The sequence below is a fragment of the Chaetura pelagica genome, unplaced genomic scaffold (genome assembly GCF_000747805.2).
Source record: "Chaetura pelagica isolate M959 unplaced genomic scaffold, ChaPel_1.0 scaffold472, whole genome shotgun sequence".
NCBI classification, from domain to species: Eukaryota; Metazoa; Chordata; class Aves; order Apodiformes; family Apodidae; genus Chaetura; species Chaetura pelagica.
In genome coordinates this window covers 7893-30848 of record NW_009952566.1, presented here as the reverse complement: position 1 = coordinate 30848, position 22956 = coordinate 7893, and the positions used below count along the sequence as shown (strand labels likewise).

Genomic DNA, 22956 nt, shown 5'->3' with positions numbered 1-22956 from the left:
TCCTCTGTGTGAGGCGATACCCACGTGGGGATCTCTCAGCAAATCCTGATAAGTTAATACACTCCAATAAGGAGATATAATAGGTCACGGATCGTGACAGTTGTTGTGACCAAACTGCAGGATCCAGCACTTGGCCTTGTTAAACCTCATACAATTGGCCTTGTCCCATCAATCCAGTCTGTTCAGGTCTCTCTGCAAAGCCTTCCTACCCTCAAACAAATTGACACTTCCATCCAGCTTAATGTCACCTGCAAACTCACTTAGGAAGCAAAATGAAAGCACCCTGAGGTCTCCATTCCTCATTATGCCCAGCCCTCCTATTACCTCAATACAGCCATGAAGACCCACAGGCCCTAGAAGCTGGGAATCTCAAGGTAGCTGCCTGAAAAACGGCACAGCTCAGTGCTTCTGAAGGGAAGGAAGCTGCCCAGAACTCAGAGGATCTCCCAGGACTTACACAGCATTTACCATATGGGCACCAGGTCTCTTGCCCCCATAGAGAGCCCTGAGGATTTGCTGCCACCTCAATGGAAACATCAGGCATGATGAACACTGCAGGCTTGGTCCTCCTCCCATGAAGATGCTTGTCTGGGGTTAACTGTGCAGTAGCATGGCTTCCCAGGCTGTGAGACCCTGGCTCTGCTTGCCCACCATTGGCCCTTGCAGTTTGTTGACCACAAGGCACCTGCAGTCCTTGCCTGAAGGGCTCCTCCTGGCCTGGCCCAATACATGGGGCTGTTACATCCCTGCTTCTGCCTTTGCTCAGACATTTCCAGATCCACCCCTAGATTGGCACCACATCTCCAACAGCATCCTCCTCAGGCCATTTCACTCATCCTTCCCATCCCTGGGATTTCCTTGCAGACACAGCAGCCCATTTAAAAAGCCACAAATCAGCCCATTTTTCAGAGCACTTACAAGTCCCATCACACTCTTAAAAACAGTGGGCCTATCACATCCCCACAGCCACCACCAGGTTTCAACTGGCAGTGTGACTGCAGTGTCCATCTCTTCTCTTCTCCAGGTCCCTCAGCAAAACAAGGAGGGCTCCAGGCACATACTCCAGAAAGCAGGCGACTTCACTTAAACTACCCACTTGAAGGCAGGAAAAACCCCAGCTCCTGTGATAAAAACAAGATTACAGACATATTATTCATTAACTATACCCAGATTGTGATCTTGGTTGCTCTTGCCCTATATAAATAGCTTACCTGTACCCCAAATATTTGTATATTGGATACCTTGCCTCCAGTGAAGCAATGAGTTAGAAGCACTTTCATCTTTTCCTGAATTGCAGAAGAGATTTTGCCTTGTCTGAAAGCAAAGAAACTTAATAGAAAAATATGGTCAGTTCCATGGAAAATGTGAGTTGCTGATGTTTCTCGTTTTACAATCACCTTTACCTGTGAGTGATGAGCAAACTGCAGGTAGGGTAGAATACCTGTACAGGCATCTATACCAATAACAAAACTTGTGAAACCAGGAAATGAAACTACCATGGAGGGATCAAAACTCCACGTCTGAGAGTCTGATTCATGGCTGGCTTGATCTGCCTCTCTCTCTCCTGGCCCAACTGTGGTCCATTCCCCACCTCAGATCTTTGCACTGAGACTGTGGCATCCTCCTGCTCCTTGGTGTCCCTTCTGCTAAGAGATTCAAGCACTGAATCACAGAATTAGAGAGTGGTTTGGGTTAGAAGGGATCATCTAGTTCCAACCCTCCTGCATGGGCAGGGACACCTCCCACTAAACCAGGTTGGACAAAGCCCCATCCAAGCTGGCCTTCAACACTTCCAGGGAGGAGGCATCCACAGCTTCCCTGGGCAACCTGTGCCAATGTCTCGCCACCCTCTTACTAACTAATTTCTTCCTAAAAAGATGCTTGTACCACCTGTTTTAATTCCAGACCAGCCTGGTATTTTACCAGCCCTTGGCATTCTATGATTCTATGATCTGCTGGCACACAGAGAAATGCACAAACACTCACAGGCTGGAAGGCACAGAAGTTCACTCCTGCGTTGCTTTTAAGCCTGGATTGCTGTAACATTTTGTGATAAAACATTGTTTGGGTTTGGTTCCACTGTCTCTCTTGCTGTGCCCAAGACAAAAACATGGGAGTTGCCAGGTAGAGCAGTGTCCTAACATATGGATGCAGTCTGTTATTTTCTCTTGGGACTTGGATGATGGATCCCTCCAACCAGTGAGCTATCCAGCATCTGGCATGGACCTCTGTGTGCTTCAGTTGGAGATCCAGTAAATGAAGGGCCTTGCTCCATCTCCAGTCAGAGGCTGGTGTGTATCATGGACTCTCTTTCCTTTAATTCTCTGACAGCTGTAGCACTTTCTGAGTTCTGGGTAGGGTTCAAAACACTGCTTTGTTTAGTACCACACTGGCAGAATATGAAGTTGGGTCTTACCCCAGCACCATAAGAAAGCCTGGATTGCAGGTTTTGGACTGGACTTTCAATACCACTCAAAACACTGCAATATCCCACGGGAGACTGTGGGGTGGCTGTCTTCAGATATTTGGGCTCTGCCTCATCCGGGGAACTCCCCCACTTGCATCAATAGTGTTTGCAAAACTCCAGCTGTTGCCCACCATCACCTTGCCTCCCTAACCCCCACCAGGAGACAACTACTTTCTGATTTCACAGTTCCCCTGCCCTAACAAGTGAGGTTAGGGATGGAGATGGGAGAACACACACGTTAACTCCCACTGCTGTGGCAAGCTTCCAGATCTCCCAGGCATTGGCATTTTGCAAAAAAGACCCCAACAAACAATGAACTCCTTTCTGAGGATTCTTTATTGCTTTCACAATCTTATCTTTTCAGTAGTTTCCCAAGAGCTTGTGAAAGAAACATAGGATCTGTCAATCAAACATCATCTTCAGGAATCAAGTAAATATATGCTTGAAGTCAAATCTATGTTCACTGGCTGGTTCCATCTGAACGTCCCTCATTAAACAGTGGTCAGAAGAATGTGGGAAAGCAAACAGCCTTACAGAATGGTAGCAATGGGAGCAGGAATGTAAATGGCATGAGAGAGCTATCGGTGCCCTCCACTGAAATGTAAGCCTAGACAACCTGTCCCTTTAGGCTGGGCTTTCCCAGTTGCATCTCCAAGCAGAAGAGACAGAGGGACTGAAGCTTTTACCACACTGTCCGTCGGACATTTGCCCAGGCAGATTTCTTCATCCCCTGAGCTTCTTTCACCTCACTCCACTCCAGCTTTGTGTCTGGAACCTCATCTTCAGGCTCGGGATCCTCACGGACAGTCCCCTCAGGCAGTGCCACAACTATGGGCAGCGGGCCCTGCTCCTCCCGGAACTCCACGACATAGAGACTCTTCTGGTTTGCTAATTGTTGGTGAGTCTCCTGGGAGCAGGAAAGAGAAAAGACAACCAAAGCAATGATGCACCATGTTGATTTGCTTCAGGTCAAAATACTATGTGACAAATGGGGTAGTATAAAAAAAGTAATTTACTAATAAACATTTTAAACACTGCATAAATTAACTGAATCATCAGGCTCATCCCCATGGGTTTCAAATGAGCTAAACGCATAAGCAGCAGGAATTCAGGTAATCAGACTGCAAATACACTAACATTACTATGTTATCCCACAGGAACTTGCTTCTGGAAAGGATCTGGCCAGAAAAGGCACATCCTACTAATAAGGATGCATGTTGGCATGTTAGTACCATACAGGAATGTGTTTATGCCTTTATATAAATTTTTCCTCTGACAATCGTAAAGTGCTTATTACGGCCCTGACAGGTAATATAATAATATGAATGTAACACTATTTTCAACTGGTCCTCTTCCTTGCTTACAAGTTGCTTTGTTAACACTCAGAATTTACAGAATAAGTACCTGCTGGGAATAGGGAATTTTTCCCATTCAAGGCAGTCAAGAAAATACACCAAATGTACATCTCTGAAAGCAGGTCCTTCTTCTATTCTTCTGTTAATTCTGTGGCAGACCTCTCTGAGAGGTGCTGCATGTTGGATCTTTCCATCAACTACAGACAGAAGTGTCTCCATTGTGTGTGTTTTGACTTAGAGACAATGACACCAACTCCCTGATTTATTTCAGAGATCTTATTTATCCTAGTGATAAAAGCAGCTGTGATGTTCAGTCCCAAGGCAACGAAAACTTAGGAAGCAGACAAACAAGCACCAGCAACCAAAGCTGGGCCATGGCTTCCTCTGCCAATGATTTTTCAAATGTCACCAAAAATACTAGAAAAGCACAGAAATTCCGAGGTCTACTAGAGGCCCTTGGCTATGGAAAAGGCAGAGTTACATACAGCTGCTCCTGACAGGATAACTTCATACAGCTGCTCAGGAATTCCTCACATGCTGATTTTGTTTGCTCTTTGGAAAATTATAAAATATATAAGGAATATAAAGTGTTTGACCACAAACTACTACAATATCAATCCATTCCATCCCTTGACCAGATGTAGAGAGCCAGTGAGAGTGCCATCTACCTGTTGTGTCAAGCCTTTAAAGAGAGCTCTGGTAATGTTAATCAAGTTTTTGGATCCAGTAACCTTGGCATACATATCTTTAATGCCAATTAGTTTGCAGATGGTGATGATAGCTCGGTGGCAATGAAGACCATACCCTGGAGAGAAAAAATATAAATAAGCATTACGTGATGATTTGTAAGTATACAACTTAGCCAAGGAAAAAGAGAGAACTAAGACCAGTTCTTAAGTACTTTTGTTACCTAGCAGGTTAGAACACATATATCTTAAACATTGTCAAGCCATTCTGGGAAGACCATTATTCCCAGTCTTTGCAGCCAAGCTAACATAAAGATAATGGATTTTTTTTATACTAAAGATAGATTATTTCACATATTCCAAAACAAAATGAAAATATCATTACCTATAAACTCAGAACATAAAACCGTAACAAATGCAACATGAATAACTGTTTAATACCACAGGTTTGGGTAGCATTCCTTAGACATACCACTGGCAGCTTTAGAAGACTCTTCCACAAACATATTCCACCACCTCTGGGAACACTCACCAAATGAAAAGCAATTTCTTCCTCTCTCTCAGCTCAGCGCAAAAATAAAACTCTAGTACTTCCCAAAACTACTACTGCTAATAATAGTAGCAGAGAAGCAAGGCAATAAGTTTACTTAACGAGTACTAAAAAGAAGCAATTATGAGGGAGGAGGATCTAAATGTAACTGGACCCTGACCAAGGCTGTCTCTTATAAAAAGTAATACTTACATAGCTTCAAAATAGCTTCCTTTGCAATTTCAGGTGACAAACTGCTGAATGACAGCTTCAGTAACTCCTAATGATGGTAAATCTGACTTTTAAGTCCTGGCTCCATTGGTGAAGTCACTGCTCAAAACAACTCATGCTCAAGCACTGCTGTCCTTTGGGCTTCCTCCCAGAAGGACCCTGCAGTAGAAGCAATGTCAGTGACTCTCACTCCCAGGGAGACTGACTGCTGCTGGATAGGAAAGGCCTACAGTGCCTTCCTAAAGCCTGAGGTTGCACTGGAGACCTCTATCACATACAGAGCAGGGAGAGACATGAGGGAGGGAAGGAGAAGGGAAGTCCAAGTAAGTCTATGGGCAATAATGCTCCAATAGAAAAGTCTGGTCTAAACACAGAGCTCCTAGGAAACAGGGTGAGTGCCCCCTGGCACTGGTGTGTCTTGCTGCTCACAGGCCTTTGGGTAGACAAAGAAAACCTACTGCATTTTTTATTCAGCTCTTGATAAGCAAAGGTTTAAGCAGCAGAAGTGGGACTGGAGCTGCCTGCAAATTGAGGAAGGCATCAATGCACCCACATACACCAAATTCACACCTTGTAGTTGATCTCCAAACTGTGAATCTGTTACTGGTCTCCTGATTCACCAACAGCAATTCACCAGTTTCACAGTCTACGCAAAATATAACAGCCACCAGCCATGAAAAAAATCTGCTTGTCCTCCTCAGGCTACAAAAGCCAACAGCGCACACTGCATGATCAAGAAAGACAGCACAGATTATCAGGGTACTGTGCAGAGACATCACTTCTCCTGGCCCAGCAACTGGCATGAAGTCCACTGTATCGTGGCACAACATGAAGGACAGGGAATGGCAATAAAGCAGGTAACAGACTCCTCGGAACTAAAACTACTTTGGAAAGACAGCAAAATACTCTCTATTTCTAGAAAAAAACAAGCTTAAAGGAGTGTCACAAAACTCATTTGTTCTTTGCTTCTGACCCACTGTTAAAAGCAATAAAATAGCAAAAAAAAGTTTGTGTGTTTCTGTGGAAACACAGGACCTGTAACTGTAACAATCTGAAATTTGTAGGTGAGTGGGGAGGAGAGACATATTTCAAAATCCACAAACACAAGAGAAGTTTGCATATCATCTGCATCCATCTCCATCACATGAATGCTCCACTAGCTCAACAGCACAGTATTTTGAGGAGTCTAATTTTGCTCTCTTGTTCCTCAGAGAGATTTGTTTCAGCTGGCCTAGCTCCATTAATCTTTAAATATTGTTTTGTGATACCTCTAATTTATCCTGAAAAGCCAGGTTATTGATTAGTCCACACTGTGGGACAGTCTTGCTGCTGAGTAAGTGAGGGGAAAAATATCTATTCCAGTGCTGCACGATTTATTGTGCCAGTATGTCCATTTTTCTTTTAATCTATAATTGGAAAAAGAAACTATAACCATCCAAATCCATTTGTTCTGCCATTTGAGAAAATACTGCTTTCTATGCTATCAAGACAAAGTCAAGTTTTAGACACAATTACATGCAAATGAACTCTGAGAGACTGTTTCTAATTTTCTTTTTCAGTGACTTAAAGCATTTATACTCCAGCAGTTTTTCTCCCATCCTCTCTCCATCAGGTTTCTGCAGATTGCTAGTACATGAACTCAGAAGCCACTGCAGGCACTGAAAAAAAATGTATTCCAAACCGAAAGGGAAAGGATTCCAAATGCAAACTCCAGCTGCAGGGACAAAGTTGTGCTCAGACATTTTTAACCTGTCTGTGGCACTCATGCTGCTTTACTGCAGTTAAATTAAACGTGGCCTGTGTAAGAGAAGAGGGTCATTTAAATGTACCCTCCATTCTCCACTTTGCAGGGATTGGGAAGAGACTCAAGAAAGGAACATTGAAGTCTACCAGTGACTTTACCTTTTCTACTAAAACATAAGGCTTTATTGCTGTCCTTTGTGCAGACAGATGCTCGAGTCCTATGTACAGTAACTGGACATCAACTGCCATCTGTAATGATGCAAAGCAAGAGGCTTCAAGACACAGAACTATACAGCTGTAAAGCCATCAGGAAACAGAAGGATTCTTTTATGCTTATGTGAAGACAGTCTACATATGGCATGGTCTAACGTGAAAACTATAAATAACTAACTTCTTATACCTATTAATTACAACTGCACTGTTACAGGCTGACTCACCAACAGCAATTCACCAGTTTCACAGGCTATGCAAAATATAACAGCCACCAGCCATGAAAAAAATCTGCTTGTCCTCCTCAGGCTACAAAAGCCAGCAGTACACTCTGCATCATCAAGAAAGACAGCACAGATTATCAGGGTACTGTGCAGAGACATCACTTCTCCTGGCCCAGCAACTGGCTTGAACTCCACTGTATTCTGGCACAAACATGAAGGACAGGGAACGCTGGGCTTCACAGCCACCTAAGTGTATTTGTCATGACAATCTCTTTCCCCTTATTAATTCACATTGGGAACTAATTTATGCTACTTTGAGATGTACCAATGTGGCTCATAACTACTTTAATCACAAGATCAAGTCAGAGGTGAAGATTAAGAGCTGTCCACACTCATTTTCTGCAGCACAGATAACCATACCCCTGGCAGGTTCCATTCAGCTGCCATGTGCTAGAAACAGAAGCAACCTAGAATGGTGGCAGACCTGATGTCCAGGGCCTGCCTCGAGTTAAATCTTGTGCTGTAGTATGTCCACATGTCATTTAATTGCTCTAAAATTATAGCCAGCTCCTACTGCTGCTACGAATCCTTCCCTCTGAGTAGAACACAAAAGCCTCTCAGGGACTAAGAAAAAAATTAGCAAGAGCTTTATTTATACCATCCCTAAAAACTCAATTTTGCACGGACATAAAACATTACAGCTTGTTTTCTGGTTATGAGCACATAATGAAGTCTCTCTCTCCCACACACAATTAATCTATAAAATTTTGTACACTGACCTATCACTACACTTCCCAATCAGACCAATGACACCTGCTGTCCAGAGCACACTAGACATAGGCACATTTTTTTCTTAAGCAATATCAAAGCCATTTCAGGAAACACACAATCTAGTTATATCAGTTACAAAACAGTGAAAATATTCATTAACTGAAAAAGGGGTTCCTGTTTTTGGAGGATACTTGCATATGTGTGAATGTGTTGTGCAACTGAAAAGGTTAGCAAGCCAAAATTGACAGCAATCAGCTGCCAAGGCTAAGGTGCTAATGTTGACAGAACTGGACTTATACTCTTGACAAAATTCAGCATCATACTCTCCAGAAAAAACCTAGGAAAATGAGAACTAATCATCATTAAAGTATGTATCTCCATTACCAGCAGTCTGATGTCAGGCCAAAAGCATTTTCCAGATATAATCCAGCTGTGGATTTGTTATGGCTTAATTACCTACAACCATTTTCATTAAAAATTTGTATAGGGGAACAGAGACTTCAAAAAATGAGCTGAGAATATCATCTTGGGAAAGGCTGCAAGTGTACTGGAGGTCACAAAGAAGTCAGTGTAGGTTTGACAAACTGAAAACACTTTGAAAACAAAACACTGAAATTCAACAAAGACAGATGCAGACTGCTTTGCTGAGACATCAAAAGCACACGTACAAAATAGAGGAGACTGACTAAACAACAATAGAAAAAGAAGCTGGGGATTATAATGGATCACAGCCTGTGGCCCCCAGAATCAACCACCTTATCCTGCACATTGGAAGCCCAGAACAAAACACACACTAGATATTTTTCCATATGGGCTTCATATGTGTTAAATGCTGCTCAATGGTGTTAACAGCTTTAGAAGACCTAGACCCCACCAGCAGTTTGCATACTGGTAGAGTCCAGTAGAACGGCAAATGCAACCTCTGGGGAAGGTGAACAATGGAAGCCAGTGACTTCTGGTCCCAAGAGGAGGTCTCCAGCTCCACCTAAAGGCTTGTCACTATGTAAGAAGTTGGCTGAGGAGCCAGATGTGTTTTCAAGCAAAGCATCTGGGCCAACTGACCCTGAACAATTCAAGACCACTGGGAGGAAGCAGAGACTAATAGCAGTGGGCAACTCCCTGCTGTAGGGAAGAGGTGAAGTTTGCTGCTTGCCAAGGACCTGGATCCCAAATGTGGAGTGACTGCTGAAGGTTATTTGACCCTGTATTACCCTCAGCTGTTCTTCCATGAGGGTAACTCATGTTATCATTGTAGGTCTTCAAAACAGAAAGGCCCTAGAAAGTAAAATGGGTCACACTGAAAACTGCATTATTAGAAACTGTATTAGAGATAACTGAACATTTAGCTCCCCAAACTACCTAATGTTAAAACTTTTTTACATTGCAATCCTGAAGAACAAGACAGCAGTTTGCAAGGTTGCTTTGGATGTATCCCTGTAAATGACTGGCAAAGCACATACTGCAGTAGATCTTAAGGTGAGGAAAGGGACAACAGAAAGACAGTGACATGTCTTCAGAAGGTCAGTGTTCATGTGGCAGCTGTTAGAGAAACCTCACTGAGTTGCCATGCTTCAACTATTGACAAGTGTCAAGTGACTCAAAGTGATTTTATTTGCAAGCACTTCCAGTCAACTGATAGTTGTAAGGGTGTATCAAAGGAGAGTGACAAGAACATAGAGGGCATGGATATGACCAATAAATGATAAGGGAGGCAGTGATAAGAACCAAACCTGGTCAGACACAGTAATTGATAAGAGCATGTGAGAGTGTGAGAATGTTTATTCTAGCAAGGTTAGATGATTGGGGACCTTGTCAACTGGGAAACTGAGGGAAGAGGGGGAAACCAGAAACAAAATCCACAGACACACAGAACTCACAAATCAAACATGGACAGTGACAAGAAAGAAATGTTGCCACTAGCTGATGGCCTATCAAGAAACCAGTGCCACTTCCAGGAAGATCAATCTGGACTTTGCAACCATTAAGACTGTAAAAGAGGGGAGACATGGACTGGGAAGGGTGTGAGAATTGATAATGCTATCTAAACTCTCCAGTGGCTGAGGCAGGACCATGAGTCACAGCCTGTTGGTGGCTGCTGCAGCAGCTGAAAATCCATTTCATCCCCAGTCCTGGTATGCATGTTGTGTGCATGTGTTTTCACTAGCAAACTTTAAGCTGGACTAGTGGGGGAGTAGTGAGGCCTCAGATCTTGGCTGGGGTATCAGTTGGGCACAGGGGCTGTGTTTGTATACCCAGGGGGACTTATGAATGTGGAGCGCATGAGGGACAAGTGTGTGAGTGCGTTGTGTTGGCTACTGAGCACTGAGCTGGACCAGCCAGCGAGCAGGGGACCTGTGAAGTGAGCAAGAGGGCCCACAATCTGGCCAGGGGTGCTGAGTGGATAGAGGGACCACACTGGTACTAAAGTGATCTGCAAATGCATGTGTGTTTGTGAACCTGGGAAGTGCTGTGTGTTCCTCTGTTGTCCTAAAAGTGGGGTCTGTCACCTACCTGGTGTGCAAGAAGATGTGACTCCTGGTGCGCAAGGAGTCAAGATATTTGTTCTAATATCCAGTCCTGCACAGAACAGGGAGCAGGGTGGCACAAAGCAAGCTCAGCTTCCTGAAACAGAAGTGCCACTTTCATACCACGAAATGTGAGAAAGAGCTTTATCTCTAAGATCATCCTCTCATTTGCACACACGATGGGTCAACTCATTCCTCGCTTCCATTTCAAGTGGCAATGCTCAAGAATTTCACTGCACCTGCTCAGTGAGGGCCTTGTTGTTCGTAGGGGTCCCTCTAGCCTGTGGGTGTGAACTTTAGTATGCTAATGACTCATTCATATATTAATAGTATGTTAATACTGTGAATCCAATTACTCAGTGTTCTTCCCCCCAGTGTTCAAGGCTGTAACCCATATAAGCTGTGGGGAGTGCTCCTTTCCATCCCTCCCATCTGTCCAGCAGGAGTCCTGCAGGCCTGTGTCAAGGCTGGGCTGTTGACTACCTGGGGAGCATTTTTCTCTAATTGGAATTTGGTTTTGTTTAATTCGTACTGTTTCACAGTTATGTAAGCTCTATTTTTATTCTGCATGTCCCTTATGTTCCTTTATGTTATTTCCCACCCCCCCCAATTGTACTTACTTCAATTAATAACAAACATCACCTGCACTAGTAATCTTCTATCTCTGACCTGGCTGTCTGTGTTTATGTGAGTCCTGTATGAAGGCACTGCTGAAGGCAGTGCCCTTGTCTGTGGCCAGCTGTGTCAGAGTCTTGTGTGCATGTGTGTCTCTGGTTCAGCCTTCAAATGGGAAAGTGACAACTGCATCCCTCAGCCCAGGTAGAGGCCCTCGGTCCCTGGGCTGGGCTCCACTGGTTGGGAAGGAGGATTCTGGGCTGAAGCAGCTGGAGGAGGTGGATGCACATCTAACATCACTTAACAGTAGCTTTGTGGAAGAACAGGCCTGTGAGCTGAGAGCTACAAGGCATGGACTCACTACTACTCACATCTAAACTACAGGAGCCTGAAACAGCATTTCCCTGTACTACAACTGGGATCAAAGTGAAGAAACAGCTAGCAAAGATGGAACTACTCACACCGTTCCTGTGTAACACTGAGACAGTCTTAGTGCTGATATGGTGTAGGACAGCAAGCCAGGATAGATAATCTCTCTACTCTCCACACTGGAGATTTGATTTTAAGGAAAACAAGGCAGACATGGTCTTGAGGAAGTAGCAGGCTGGATGCTGTCCTGGCTCTAGCTCAGGACCACACATAGTCTGAGGCAGTTGAGGGAGAAGGTCTGCCCATGCTACCTGAGTATATGCTTAGGAGGGCTAGGCACATAGGTGCACCTTGTACTCTGATTTGAAGCACTCCCACTAATGCATACTAAATCACCTCTGAATCTCCTCTTGAAAACAGAAATTAAAAAAGTCACTGAAAAATAATGGAACAAGCCTATCAGTTCTCGAAAGCATCAGCAGGGCATACAGTGGGAAGAAAAACCTGTTGGGTTCTTTTAAAGGCCTTTGTCTCCAACATCTATGCTATTAGACTTTTCCACATCTAGGTAATTTAGAGCAGAAGGAAAACTACACTTAGGAAGCGTGAGAGAAAACCAGGAATAGAACTCCCACCAGTGTAAGAGGAGAAATCCCTGATTTACAATAACAAAGCCCTGTCATCAAAATGAGGCATTTTTAATGAAAAATAATTAACCTTCTTCAACATTTAAAATATGGTAGAGCAGCACCAAATGATCCATTTCGAAGTAAACAGACATTGCACAAATTTAACTTCATCAAACACATATATTTGGTAATTCCATTAATAAAACTTCCAACATTTCCAAGCAGCTTTCCTTACCTCTGTTTTGCTTCTTCATGCGGATGGTTGTGCTTTTAAATTTCACTGCAATGTCATGGTAAACTGGAGGGGAGAAAAAGTAAACCAGTTTTCTTCTAGAAAAGTTTTACTTCAGGACATTTAAGGAGTATCTTTCAGAAGGGAACAGGAAGTTGGTTTTACTCTCCTCTGACTTCTTTAAAGACAAAGGTTAATCTAGGTAAATTTCTGCTATAGATAAGGAATGTTTACACATCTGTAAATACTATGTTGCTATTGCATATAAAACCAAGTTTCACTTGAAAAATATGTAGTATCTATATGCCTCCTATGATCCTCACTTAGCTTTGAAGCCAGTTCACGTGATACAATTTAACCTTTTTCCTCATACTCAGATTTTCTGATAATTCAGCTTTTAACTTAAGATTTTTCCACAGGCTTCAGTGTTCTTGGACTTTCCACACAGAATATTTACCATTCCAGTCTTCCCACTTCTCTCTGCTTCAAAAGGAACCCCAAACACATATCCTCAGGCGGGGGGCTGTTACATACATCTGATTATGTGACTTAGTCTCTGATTAGTGGATTCTAACATTGCAGTCAAGATGGCTCAGAGAGGACCTCTGTATTGAATCAAATGAAAAGCAGGGTGGAAACACCACCAGTTTTCAATTAAATCCCCAACTTGTTAGTGCTCAAGCAATGGACCCATGAGGATAACTGCAGTTTTGGATTTGTAAGCTGAAGTTTTATTATACTGAATATTCATCAACACGTTAACTTAAATATTCATATGCCCTGGAATGTACTATCTTTCAACATTCTTCTGAAAGATAACTGAATATTTGGCATGCTAGTACCACACCTGACATCAGAGAGGGCTTGCATGATATTAAATTGCATTAACAAAAAGCCACCATGCAGCATCAGACTGACTTCCCCAGCCCACATTCTCCCCAGATGCTGGGCTTTGTCAGCTTACATGGATTGAGCTAACAAGTTGTAATCTCTGGCATACAAAGGGGAGTTCACTGCAAAGAGAAAATGCCTAGCCCGTATCTGACTTCCTTAGCTGAAACTGCACCAGCAGAGATCTCATCTTGCTACTGCCACCTCCTCCATGTTTAAAAAGCCTGAAATGATAACAGATTAAGTAGCCAAATTTTAAACATGCCAAAGGCAGGAGAAAAGAAGGGAGATTGATCTCTCAGTATTTTAACACCACCACCTGGTATATAATAATATTTCTTCATGGACCTTCCCTACAACTGTTGATACAAACCTGAGTGAAAGTAAAGAGTAAACCACATATTAATTCCAGGTAGTAGTGAATTATTTTACAGAGGGGTTGACAGACTACGTACTCTGACATGACCATCTTCTAGCTAAAACAGACTGGGGCTAAGATTTCATACAGCATGCTGAAGAAACAAAGTAATGCACAATGCATAATAGTACAGCGCTTCGTAACAAGCTGCAACCAGTTCTTGTTGGTATATTCAGCAATTATTGAAAGTTAAAGGAGTCTAAAAGAATCATAACACTTACTTGTGTGGTTCTGATACAGCTCTATAAAATGTAAGCAGCGTATTGCTTTATTCTTTGCCTAGGGAACAAAAGTAAACAACATTTTTTTCTTTAATTCTTCTGTAAAGTATTTGAAATTTACCATTGTTCAGTTAACTACAGAGAAAAAAAAGAAAGCAAGAAAACTTAGGAATACAGGTTTGTCACATTTAAACCATTTACTTTAAAAAAATGCAAACGCTATCTTTAAAGAAATGCTTTCTCCTAACAGATTTAATATTTAAAAGAATTTCTGAATATAGCATCAACTTAATCAAACTGTGCATTTAGGATTGCTACTTAGGTAGTTTAGTTGAACATTACAACACAAACTAGATTAATATAGATGGACAAGTTTTGAGCTCTAAAGGATCCTTAATGTGGGAAAACAGAACCTCTATTGTGCTTTGTTTTAGCTTTCTTGGAAGGACTTGTGCAGAGCAGTGTGAGATGAGCAGTGCCTGATTGGGCATTCAGCCTCGGACCCAACAAGTTGGCTGATTTGTGTCTAGTACGGAGGACAGGCCCAGCTCACTGGCTGGGAAAAATCCATCCTGTCCTTATTTGCTTATCATCAAACCCAGGTTGGTGGCTCCACAGCAGGACTGCACGTGGCTTGTGAAACGAAGTGAGAGCTCAGAGGTTGCATCTGGTGCTTTGCATGACAAGTGAGTCCTGGGTGTTAACCAAGCTTGAACTTACATGTGAAGTGGGCACTGGGCATCTCCCTTACCTTCTTCATAATTAACAAACATCATTAGTCTGTTAAGAACCAACCAATATGCTAGTTATGACCTAAGTCCTACCTCATCAATAAGGGTTAAATTAGTCTTTGAATCCCTTGTTCAGGATGAGAAGAGCACCTTCCCTGGATGGGCCTGACCCACTCTTCTTCCCCCAGGCAGAGACACCTCCTTGGGTAGGATATCACAGCTTTCACCTTTTGCGTAGGGGTGAAAGCATCCTGGGTGTATTCTGTACTTTGTGTCATTATTATTGCTAGCAACTGTCAACAGCTGTTAGTAGTGCTGTTGTCGTCAGTGCATTTCTCACTGGCTATCTCAGGCTTGCTCTGTCTGTCACCTTCATAAATTACCTTACATTTGCATCTAACTACTTTGTATTTACCCCTTTCGGAACATGTTCTCACAGCAGGCCTCGCTTGAGGACAATGGGACACACAAATGTCGTTGAGTGGTCGTACACAAAACCACGCGTGATCCTTTAGACATAAATAGTTGATGAAGACCTGGGATCTAAGACTGCAGCCCAGCCACCCCCAGCACTCCAGTGTATGAGGTTTGTTGGATAGTAAGGGGCTGTAGTCTGAAATCCTGTGGCTTCAACAGGAGGGTTCCACTCAACCACACATTGTGTCACTCTGATCCATTCAGTGACATACCCACTTCACACGTCCTTCCCCCAGCTTTTTGCCTTCACGTGACAGTAAATTTGCCTCAGATAGGACAGCCATGGATAAACTGCTACAATATAAACGTGCACCATCTCAAGCAGGAATAGAATGGGCCCAAAAATACTGGCAAAATGAGGAAAAAGTGGTGGAACAAATAGTGAGCAAAAGTGCAGAAGGGGGAAGTAAAGGAACTGCCTTTGCTATCCTAGGGGCTTGTTTATCTTGCACACAAAAGGAGATCCAAGAGCCCTCACCCCCAAGACGACTGTGGATGCAGGTTATACTGCTTTAAGAGCAGAGGTCCTCTCAGCTAAAGTAGACACCCTTACAATTGAAAATCAAGATCTAAAAACAGAAAATAGAGAACTCAGCAGGCTATTGGCCATGGCCAAAAGGTGAGAAGAGGAACTACATGAAAAATTAGAGCTCTTATTAAGCCAGTTGCCATCCACTACCTTGGCTAATCAAATCTGCAAACTAGTATGCTGTGTGAGAACCTAACTCCTGGGATGGGGACATCTGGTGTGATGAGGACAATAATGAATCAGTAGAAAACTCTGACTGTGCCCCAGAACCTGTATCTAAACAGCCATTAATTAAAACTGAAACAGCAGCTGAGGGAGGAGACACTGCTTGTTCTACTGTACAAAGTGTCCCGTCGTCCCTTGCTGAATTGGCAAAGTTACAGGAAAAATATTCTAGGTGCCCAGAGGAATCTGAGACTGAATATGTCTGGAGAGTCTCCCTTACATGGGGAGAACAGATACTTTTGAGTGAGGATGAAGCCAGAGGTTACTGGGGCCTTGAGGTGTTTCTCACCACTATACCAGGTGATCACAACTACTGGCTAACTGCCATTATATCACACTGGTGGGATTGACCCCTTAGAACAAGGTGACCCTGTTGCTACCGAGACTGCAGGGTTTTCAGACCTTGCCCCAGTTTGTGCAAAAGGCAGCTTGCATTCAAGCCATGTATGAGAGAAGATCAGAGCAAGACTCCCCCATAGTAGTCTGCATCAACAATGCAAGGCTACCTTCTCTTCTCCATGGTCTCCTGTAAACCTTAAAACACTATGTTGCTAGTGCTCAAGATCACATACAAGAGGCTACTGTGCCTGCAGCTGCCAAAAACCACCCCCTACAGCCTGATCACATCTCTACCCATTCCTCCAGTGCCACAGCAGCTGCTGCTCCAGCAGCCACTGGTCCCCCACTCCTGCCTGCCAGCATACCCATCTGGGGCGAGTTTGTGCAAGACATCATAAATTTTGGTTGTCACACGGGCTGGACAGGATTGCCTTCCACAAAACCTCCCAAACCACCACAATGGGAACCTCCCTGGCAGGTTTGGCAGGTCCATCCCCGTAACTCTACATTTGGGACCAATTCTAAAGTAAAGTTTGATAGGGAACGTAATGATCTTTGGCGCAGAGCCTTGGAGCTGGGGGTGAAATGCAGGGCACTAAATGGCATATCCACTGCTGGCCTTGTACAACCACTAAGCCAAAAAATTAACTCTCCAGCAGGACGTCAGGAGAGTCAGCAGAAAATAAACCCAAGCTTTTAGCTCCTGAGCCTTCAGCCCCATCACAGGACTTAATAGACTTAAACACTACACCATCACAAAATGGGTATCCTCAGGGAGGGCTGTGAGCCACCTCCTCTCAGTGGATCCTGGTTTTACAATGGTTCACAAATAAACACAATGAACCCATTATCAACATTCCAGTAAGACCACATAAAATATGTGTAAATTTCCTTACTTATACTGATTCTCAAATGTCAGTTGTTACTAACAAAATGGCAGGGGATTTAAACTTTATCCCTAGTTGCTGAGAAGTGGGCTACATAGAGATTGATGGGGTCATAAAGGAATGTCCCATAGCCAAAACTGGCTGCCCAGTGAGCAGAGGCTCACCCATGCTGAAGCTTCAGTGGGTGCTGCAAATACTAACATTTTGGGATTTGACGTACTGTGTGGAAGGACGTGAAAACTTCCTGCTGGCAGTGTATGGAGTCTTGCTGGTAGAGGAGAAAAACCTGACAGGGACGTGGTTAAAATTGAAAATTTGCTAGAGGCATCTATGCCTCTACCCCTGTAGAAACTCACAAACGTAAAGCAATACCCTCTGCCATCTGCCACAAACTTGGGAACTGACAAGGTGGTAGCAAACCACCCTGGAGGAAAGGCACACATTCGTCTTATGATTCTCCCATCTGGCCAGTGAAAAAGCCAAATGGCCAGTGGAGGCTCAGGATGGATTTTAGGCAGCTGAATGCTAACACAGCTCCTTTAATTGCTGCAGTGCTGAATCCTTCAGAACTGGTAATTCAGATTCAGGGAGCATCCCACTTGTGGATGGCCACTCTATCATGTAAAAGACAGGTTTTTCATTATTCCACCCCAAAAAATGTGACAAGGCTCAATTTGGTTTTACCTGAGAAGTGGTTTAGTACACATTTAACAGGCTGCCCCAAGGGTATAAGCACTCCCCTACCACTGCTCACAACACTCTAGCTGAAGTCGTAGAAAAATCTCCCATCTCACTGGGTGTTAGAGTGTATCAGTACATTGATGATATATTAATTGGTGGAGAGAGCTCCAACCAGGTCGAGCTTCCTATGAGAAATAAATGGGAAAAGTTAACAAGTCTGGGTTTAGATATCCCCCAGTCTAAGGGCTAGGGACCAGCAGAAGAGGTTAAATTCCTTGTTGGATAACAAGGGGCTGTAGTCTGAAATCCTGTGGCTTCAATGGCAGGGTGTCCCTCCCACACATTATGTCACACCAACCTGTTCAGCTACATGTCCGTTTCACACCTTTTTGTCTTTGTGTGACACTTAACAAGGTCTTAAGGATGTGTAAGAGAACAAGTCCTACAGGGTAACTTCATAACCAGATTGTATGCTCTACAGATACTGGAAACAACTGAGCAAGGTGGGGATAGGTACAAGCCACACAAAAGGGAGGGGAAAGAAATGAAATTGTATTAACACAATCTCATTGCAGGGAAATCTCATTTTTTAATCAAAATAGCCAAATTACATACATGGACTTGCTTCTTTGCATAGAATACAAAAGCTAGTGAGTATTTAAAAAAATTAAAAGGAACAAATAATTCCCTCAACATACTTTCCGTAAAGCATTCATCCTGTCACCTGCTTTTCCCATTGCAAAACCTGCAAGATAAAAAAGAAGGTCATTACTGAGAAATCCATGAGGCAAGGCGTTCAGAAAACAAAGGGGAAAAACGACAGAGCTTCACACAACCAAGTTTAGTACCTCTCATTTCCACTCCATGGCACGGATCATAGGCAGAAAATGGTCCAGAGAAAATCACACAAAAAGTAACACTTTAGGAGTTATGAATATCTAACAGTTGGATTCCAATTGCTTGTTGTCAAATGAAAAAAAAATAAGGGTTTAGTTATTTCTTTCATGCATTTGTTCAAACTTTTTCCAAAAAACTGAATAGTGGTGACTGCTTCAACTTAAAAAAAAAAGTCCAGCCTTCTGCTTTAAAAAAAATGAAGGGAATGAAGAAAAAAAAGGAAGCTGATGAAGATGCAACTACATCTATACAAAGAGTAGCTCCAAGATTCCAAAAGCAAAGGACACTGGGTTTCTACTAGTGAAATAGAGTATATGAAAACCAGGTTTAACAGAACAGTGCATTTGCAAAAAACTCATGCCTGTACAACAGAGAAAAAATGGGCTGCCAGTTTACAAACTAGCACCTAATTCCCTCTGAACCTTCAGGCCTACTCCTTTTTACCAGGTGAACAGTGGCAGTGATGAAAAGATTTCACAGCAGTCTTGGAGTATTTGCGGTCAGCTGAGGGTGGGGCAACAAGAACGACTAAAAGGGTGTGACAACTGTTTTTACAAACTCTGTAGTCTAACAATGTCAAGGTTAATTACAATAAATAAACTTCAAATCAGCAGATCTAGCATCCTTGGATGTTTCTGTTGTGTCAGCTGGGGTGTAGGTTACCTTGTATTCAAAAGCCTAGTCCAAAAATCAATGGGATTAGACCCACTGGCCAACACATCTATCTACAGATAGCTCAGTCATCACTACCCTGCATACATAAATGTTCTGTTACAAGGAAATCACAACTAAACTGAATGTCTCTGACCAGTATTCTTTCTCAAGTCTTCGATGTGGAAGGAAAAATGTCTCTTCTCACAGCTCGTATTATAAGATACTTCATAACCTTACGTTTATTTTTATTTGTTCCATTTACTTTATGCTGTAGACAGCATTTTTGTGGTTAGACTTCAAATTGCTTGCTGAAGAGACTGTTACAAAGAGTTATAGTGGAGAAAGCCTACAAGTGGGTCAAGCCACAGATCACTGAAGATACTATGAGACCACACTCAAAAGACTCTTGAGTATTCTATTTTTTTTCTAAAAGTGTAAGAATATAGTGTTTCTAGGTAGCCCATGATTAATTTCAAAAAAATAAGAAAGCTTCTTAGAGAGGGTGAACCAGAAGGAAAGTTAGGGTCTTCTGATATGATAGATTCATTAACAATTTCTGCATCAAGATGCTAGCTGAGACTATCAGTAAACAAGCACTTTCAAAATAATAGCAGTAATATTTCCAATAGACTATCCTGAGACTTAAGAAGAAAAAAACAAACTGAGACTTATACTAATTCTACTTAGAAACACTAACTCTAGCTAGAAAATAACCCAGGAAAATGCACAACCAATCATGCTGCCCTTTCCTGCAAAATGGTCACTGCTGTTAGAGCAAATAAAAATAAAACCCCAAGAACCCCATCAACATGAAAGTGATTTTCAAAACCAGAAAAACAATTCACATCCACTGACTCCTACTTCCCTATGACCCTTACCTGCCCTACTAACAACAGAGGCCCAGATTCCTTTTAGTCAAGCACTGGTATGTCTGCAAAGAGCACACTCAGCTGAGTTTTCTTCCAACCTCAGTGCAAGGGCATGAATACTTCCTGGGGCACAGCAGCTCACCTGCAATTCCAGACACCTTCTGTAGGTGCCCAATTATTTTCTTTCATGAGAGCAACCAACTACACTCTGCAGTTGGATGCCTAAGGCTAGCTGAAACAAATGCAGATATGCATACATGGCTGAATAGTTTCAGTCTTTGGAGTTATTTTTAAACATAAACAGTATCGACAGTAAAGAGAAAATGTGTACAGGAAAGCACAGATGATCCCTTCTGATAGGATCTACCAGTGGTCAGATCCATCACTCTGGAGTTTTTTAAACATAAACAGTATTGACAGTAAAGAGAAAATGTGTACAGGAAAGCACAGATGATCCCTTCTGATAGGATCTACCAGTGGTCAGATCCATCACTCTGGAGTTTTTAAAAAAAAAAAAGTTTTTACTGCTGGATAATATATGCTGCAAACCTAATCACCTATTACTACATTCCCCATATTTTTTCTTACACAAAATGAAGTGTTCCAATGAATACATACATAATTTGATTATAAAGCTGATTTCTAGATAGGAAACTCATAGTTCTTATGCGTATTTCAATATTGCCACGTGAAAGAAAGGGTAAATTTTTAAATAATTGTTTTAAGTATAAAAAGACCTTTTAAATCACCATGCCTCCCAAAGTCATATTACAGTGATTAATTTGTCATCTTTCTCACACAGTAAATGAACATACCTGCAGCCCCTTTACCATTTCCAATAGCCACTAAGGCACGTATTGATTTTTTTCTGCCTTCCTTTGCCTTCATACAAAAGACATTTTTCACCTGAAGGAAAAAAACATAAAGCATCTTGTTATGGCAGTCTGTACTTTTTTTTTTTTTAAAAAAGACAGTCAGTTTACCACAAAGGAATTTAAGGTCTGTGACTGAAACCTTACAATATGTATTGTCTTTGTCAATGGGTATCATCTGCAGTGGGACACTGGCTTGAAGGCATTAAATATATAAAGGCTGCTAAAAATCTTTACTCAGGCATGGAAGAAGCTACCTCAGTGCAGTTTCATTAAAATATCCCCTTTGTTGTGTTTAGCTGTGCAACACATAACCCTCTAATGCTGCCACCTTCATGTGTGATTTCAATTGTGATGAAAGAACACAGGGAAAATATACTCACTGCCTCACTCATGTTTTAACATATTTTAGAAGCACTCTCAGGAATTGCTCAAGGCATGTTGTTGCTTTACAAGGGTTAAAGCTTAGGATTGAAATCTACTCACTGACTGCAGAAGGCAGTCTCATTACTGAGATGACAGCTGCTAAAAGGAAGACTTAATTTAAGAGAAGGAAAGAAGAAAATGGTATCTTGTTCCTGGAACTAGAAATGTTTACAGAAATTCTGCAAGAAATTCAAGCAAAGATGCAAGCAAGCTATGGAGTTTGGAGTGGAGGACACAGAACAACAAAAGGGGGACAGGTGGCCTCATGGTTAACATTCTGGAAATCTAAATTTTCTTCTGCCTGTGCTACAGGCTCCTCTATGTAACTACAGGCAAGTCACTGCTTTATAGCCTCCCTTCTTAAATGGTTTGTTACATCTTCTGAGACCCGCTGTCCATCTAGCTCCTATTCTTCCTTAGGCTTTTTTATATATTAAAATATATGTTTATGTAAATATACACGTATGCTATACATATATTTTATATACTGTGTATCATATAGAGACTGTATAAAAATATAAACTACATAAAAAATACAGATAAAAATAACATACTGGATATTGCTTGACTGTGTTAGTATCTGTGTTAATACACGAATTAAGTAGTGCTCTTCCCTTTTCCCTATATGCAATTCTTCAATAAGCTAGTCTGGTTGCAGTGTTATACATCTGAAAGTAGATTATTATCAAATAATTGGCCATGGCTGAAACATTCTTACTGCAATTCACAAAAAATCCTCCACAAAACAGAACAAAACAAAAAATCCCACCAAAAAAACCCCATAGGTGCAGATTAGGAATGAGTGCTTCTGGAAAACTCCACCTAGATGCTGTGAAATTCAAGGGGCACATATATTCTAGACAGCACTTCAAAGAAATACAAGCTTTGCTAATTGCTTATTCCAAGTTATTTTTCTTTCTGCCATGTTACTGCTCAGAAGAACAAGCTAAAAAAAACAATCCCCTAAGATGCAAGTGCCTGTGGAAAATAGGTTATCTACAGAAATTGCAAAATAATGATGAAATAGACTGAAGTAGAATGATCTCTCCAGCAGCATCAAGAGCACATTACTTTTGCTTTTCAGATACTTTTATCTTCTATAGACAATCTGAATAAACATGTGTACCAAAACATAAAAAAGCTGGCATGTGTATTGTGGGATTTTAGTAGAAATCTTCTCAGAAGTTATTATTCTCCCTTTCCAGAAGGTGGCAATAATGATACATGCAATGAGCTTCTCTAGAAGCCTTCCT

General features: G+C 42.1%; 1 protein-coding gene across 1 annotated transcript; it reads right to left on the bottom strand.

Annotated features, from left to right (window-relative positions):
- Positions 1 to 2969: 2969 nt before the first annotated feature.
- On the bottom strand, positions 2970 to 21335 carry MRPS5 (mitochondrial ribosomal protein S5). The gene is made up of 6 exons (XM_009993459.1): positions 21221 to 21335; positions 18684 to 18730; positions 14117 to 14174; positions 12590 to 12652; positions 4491 to 4627; positions 2970 to 3374 (listed from the first exon to the last, which is right to left on the bottom strand). The coding sequence occupies exons 1-6, from the start codon at positions 21333 to 21335 to the stop codon at positions 3150 to 3152; spliced, it is 645 nt and encodes a 214-aa protein (XP_009991761.1). The 3' UTR covers positions 2970 to 3149.
- Positions 21336 to 22956: the final 1621 nt, after the last annotated feature.

Bases quoted from the DNA above. Each gene is read 5' to 3' on its own strand.
- MRPS5 (XM_009993459.1), bottom strand. From the start codon at position 21,335: ATGCTTTATGTTTTTTTCCTTCAGGTGAAAAATGTCTTTTGTATGAAG. The intron at 12,653-14,116 runs GTAAGTGTTATG...TCTCCCCTCCAG, and splicing joins GCTGTATCAGAACCACACAA to TTTACCATGACATTGCAGTG. The intron at 4,628-12,589 runs GTAAGGAAAGCT...TTTTCTCTCCAG, and splicing joins CATGAAGAAGCAAAACAGAG to GGTATGGTCTTCATTGCCAC.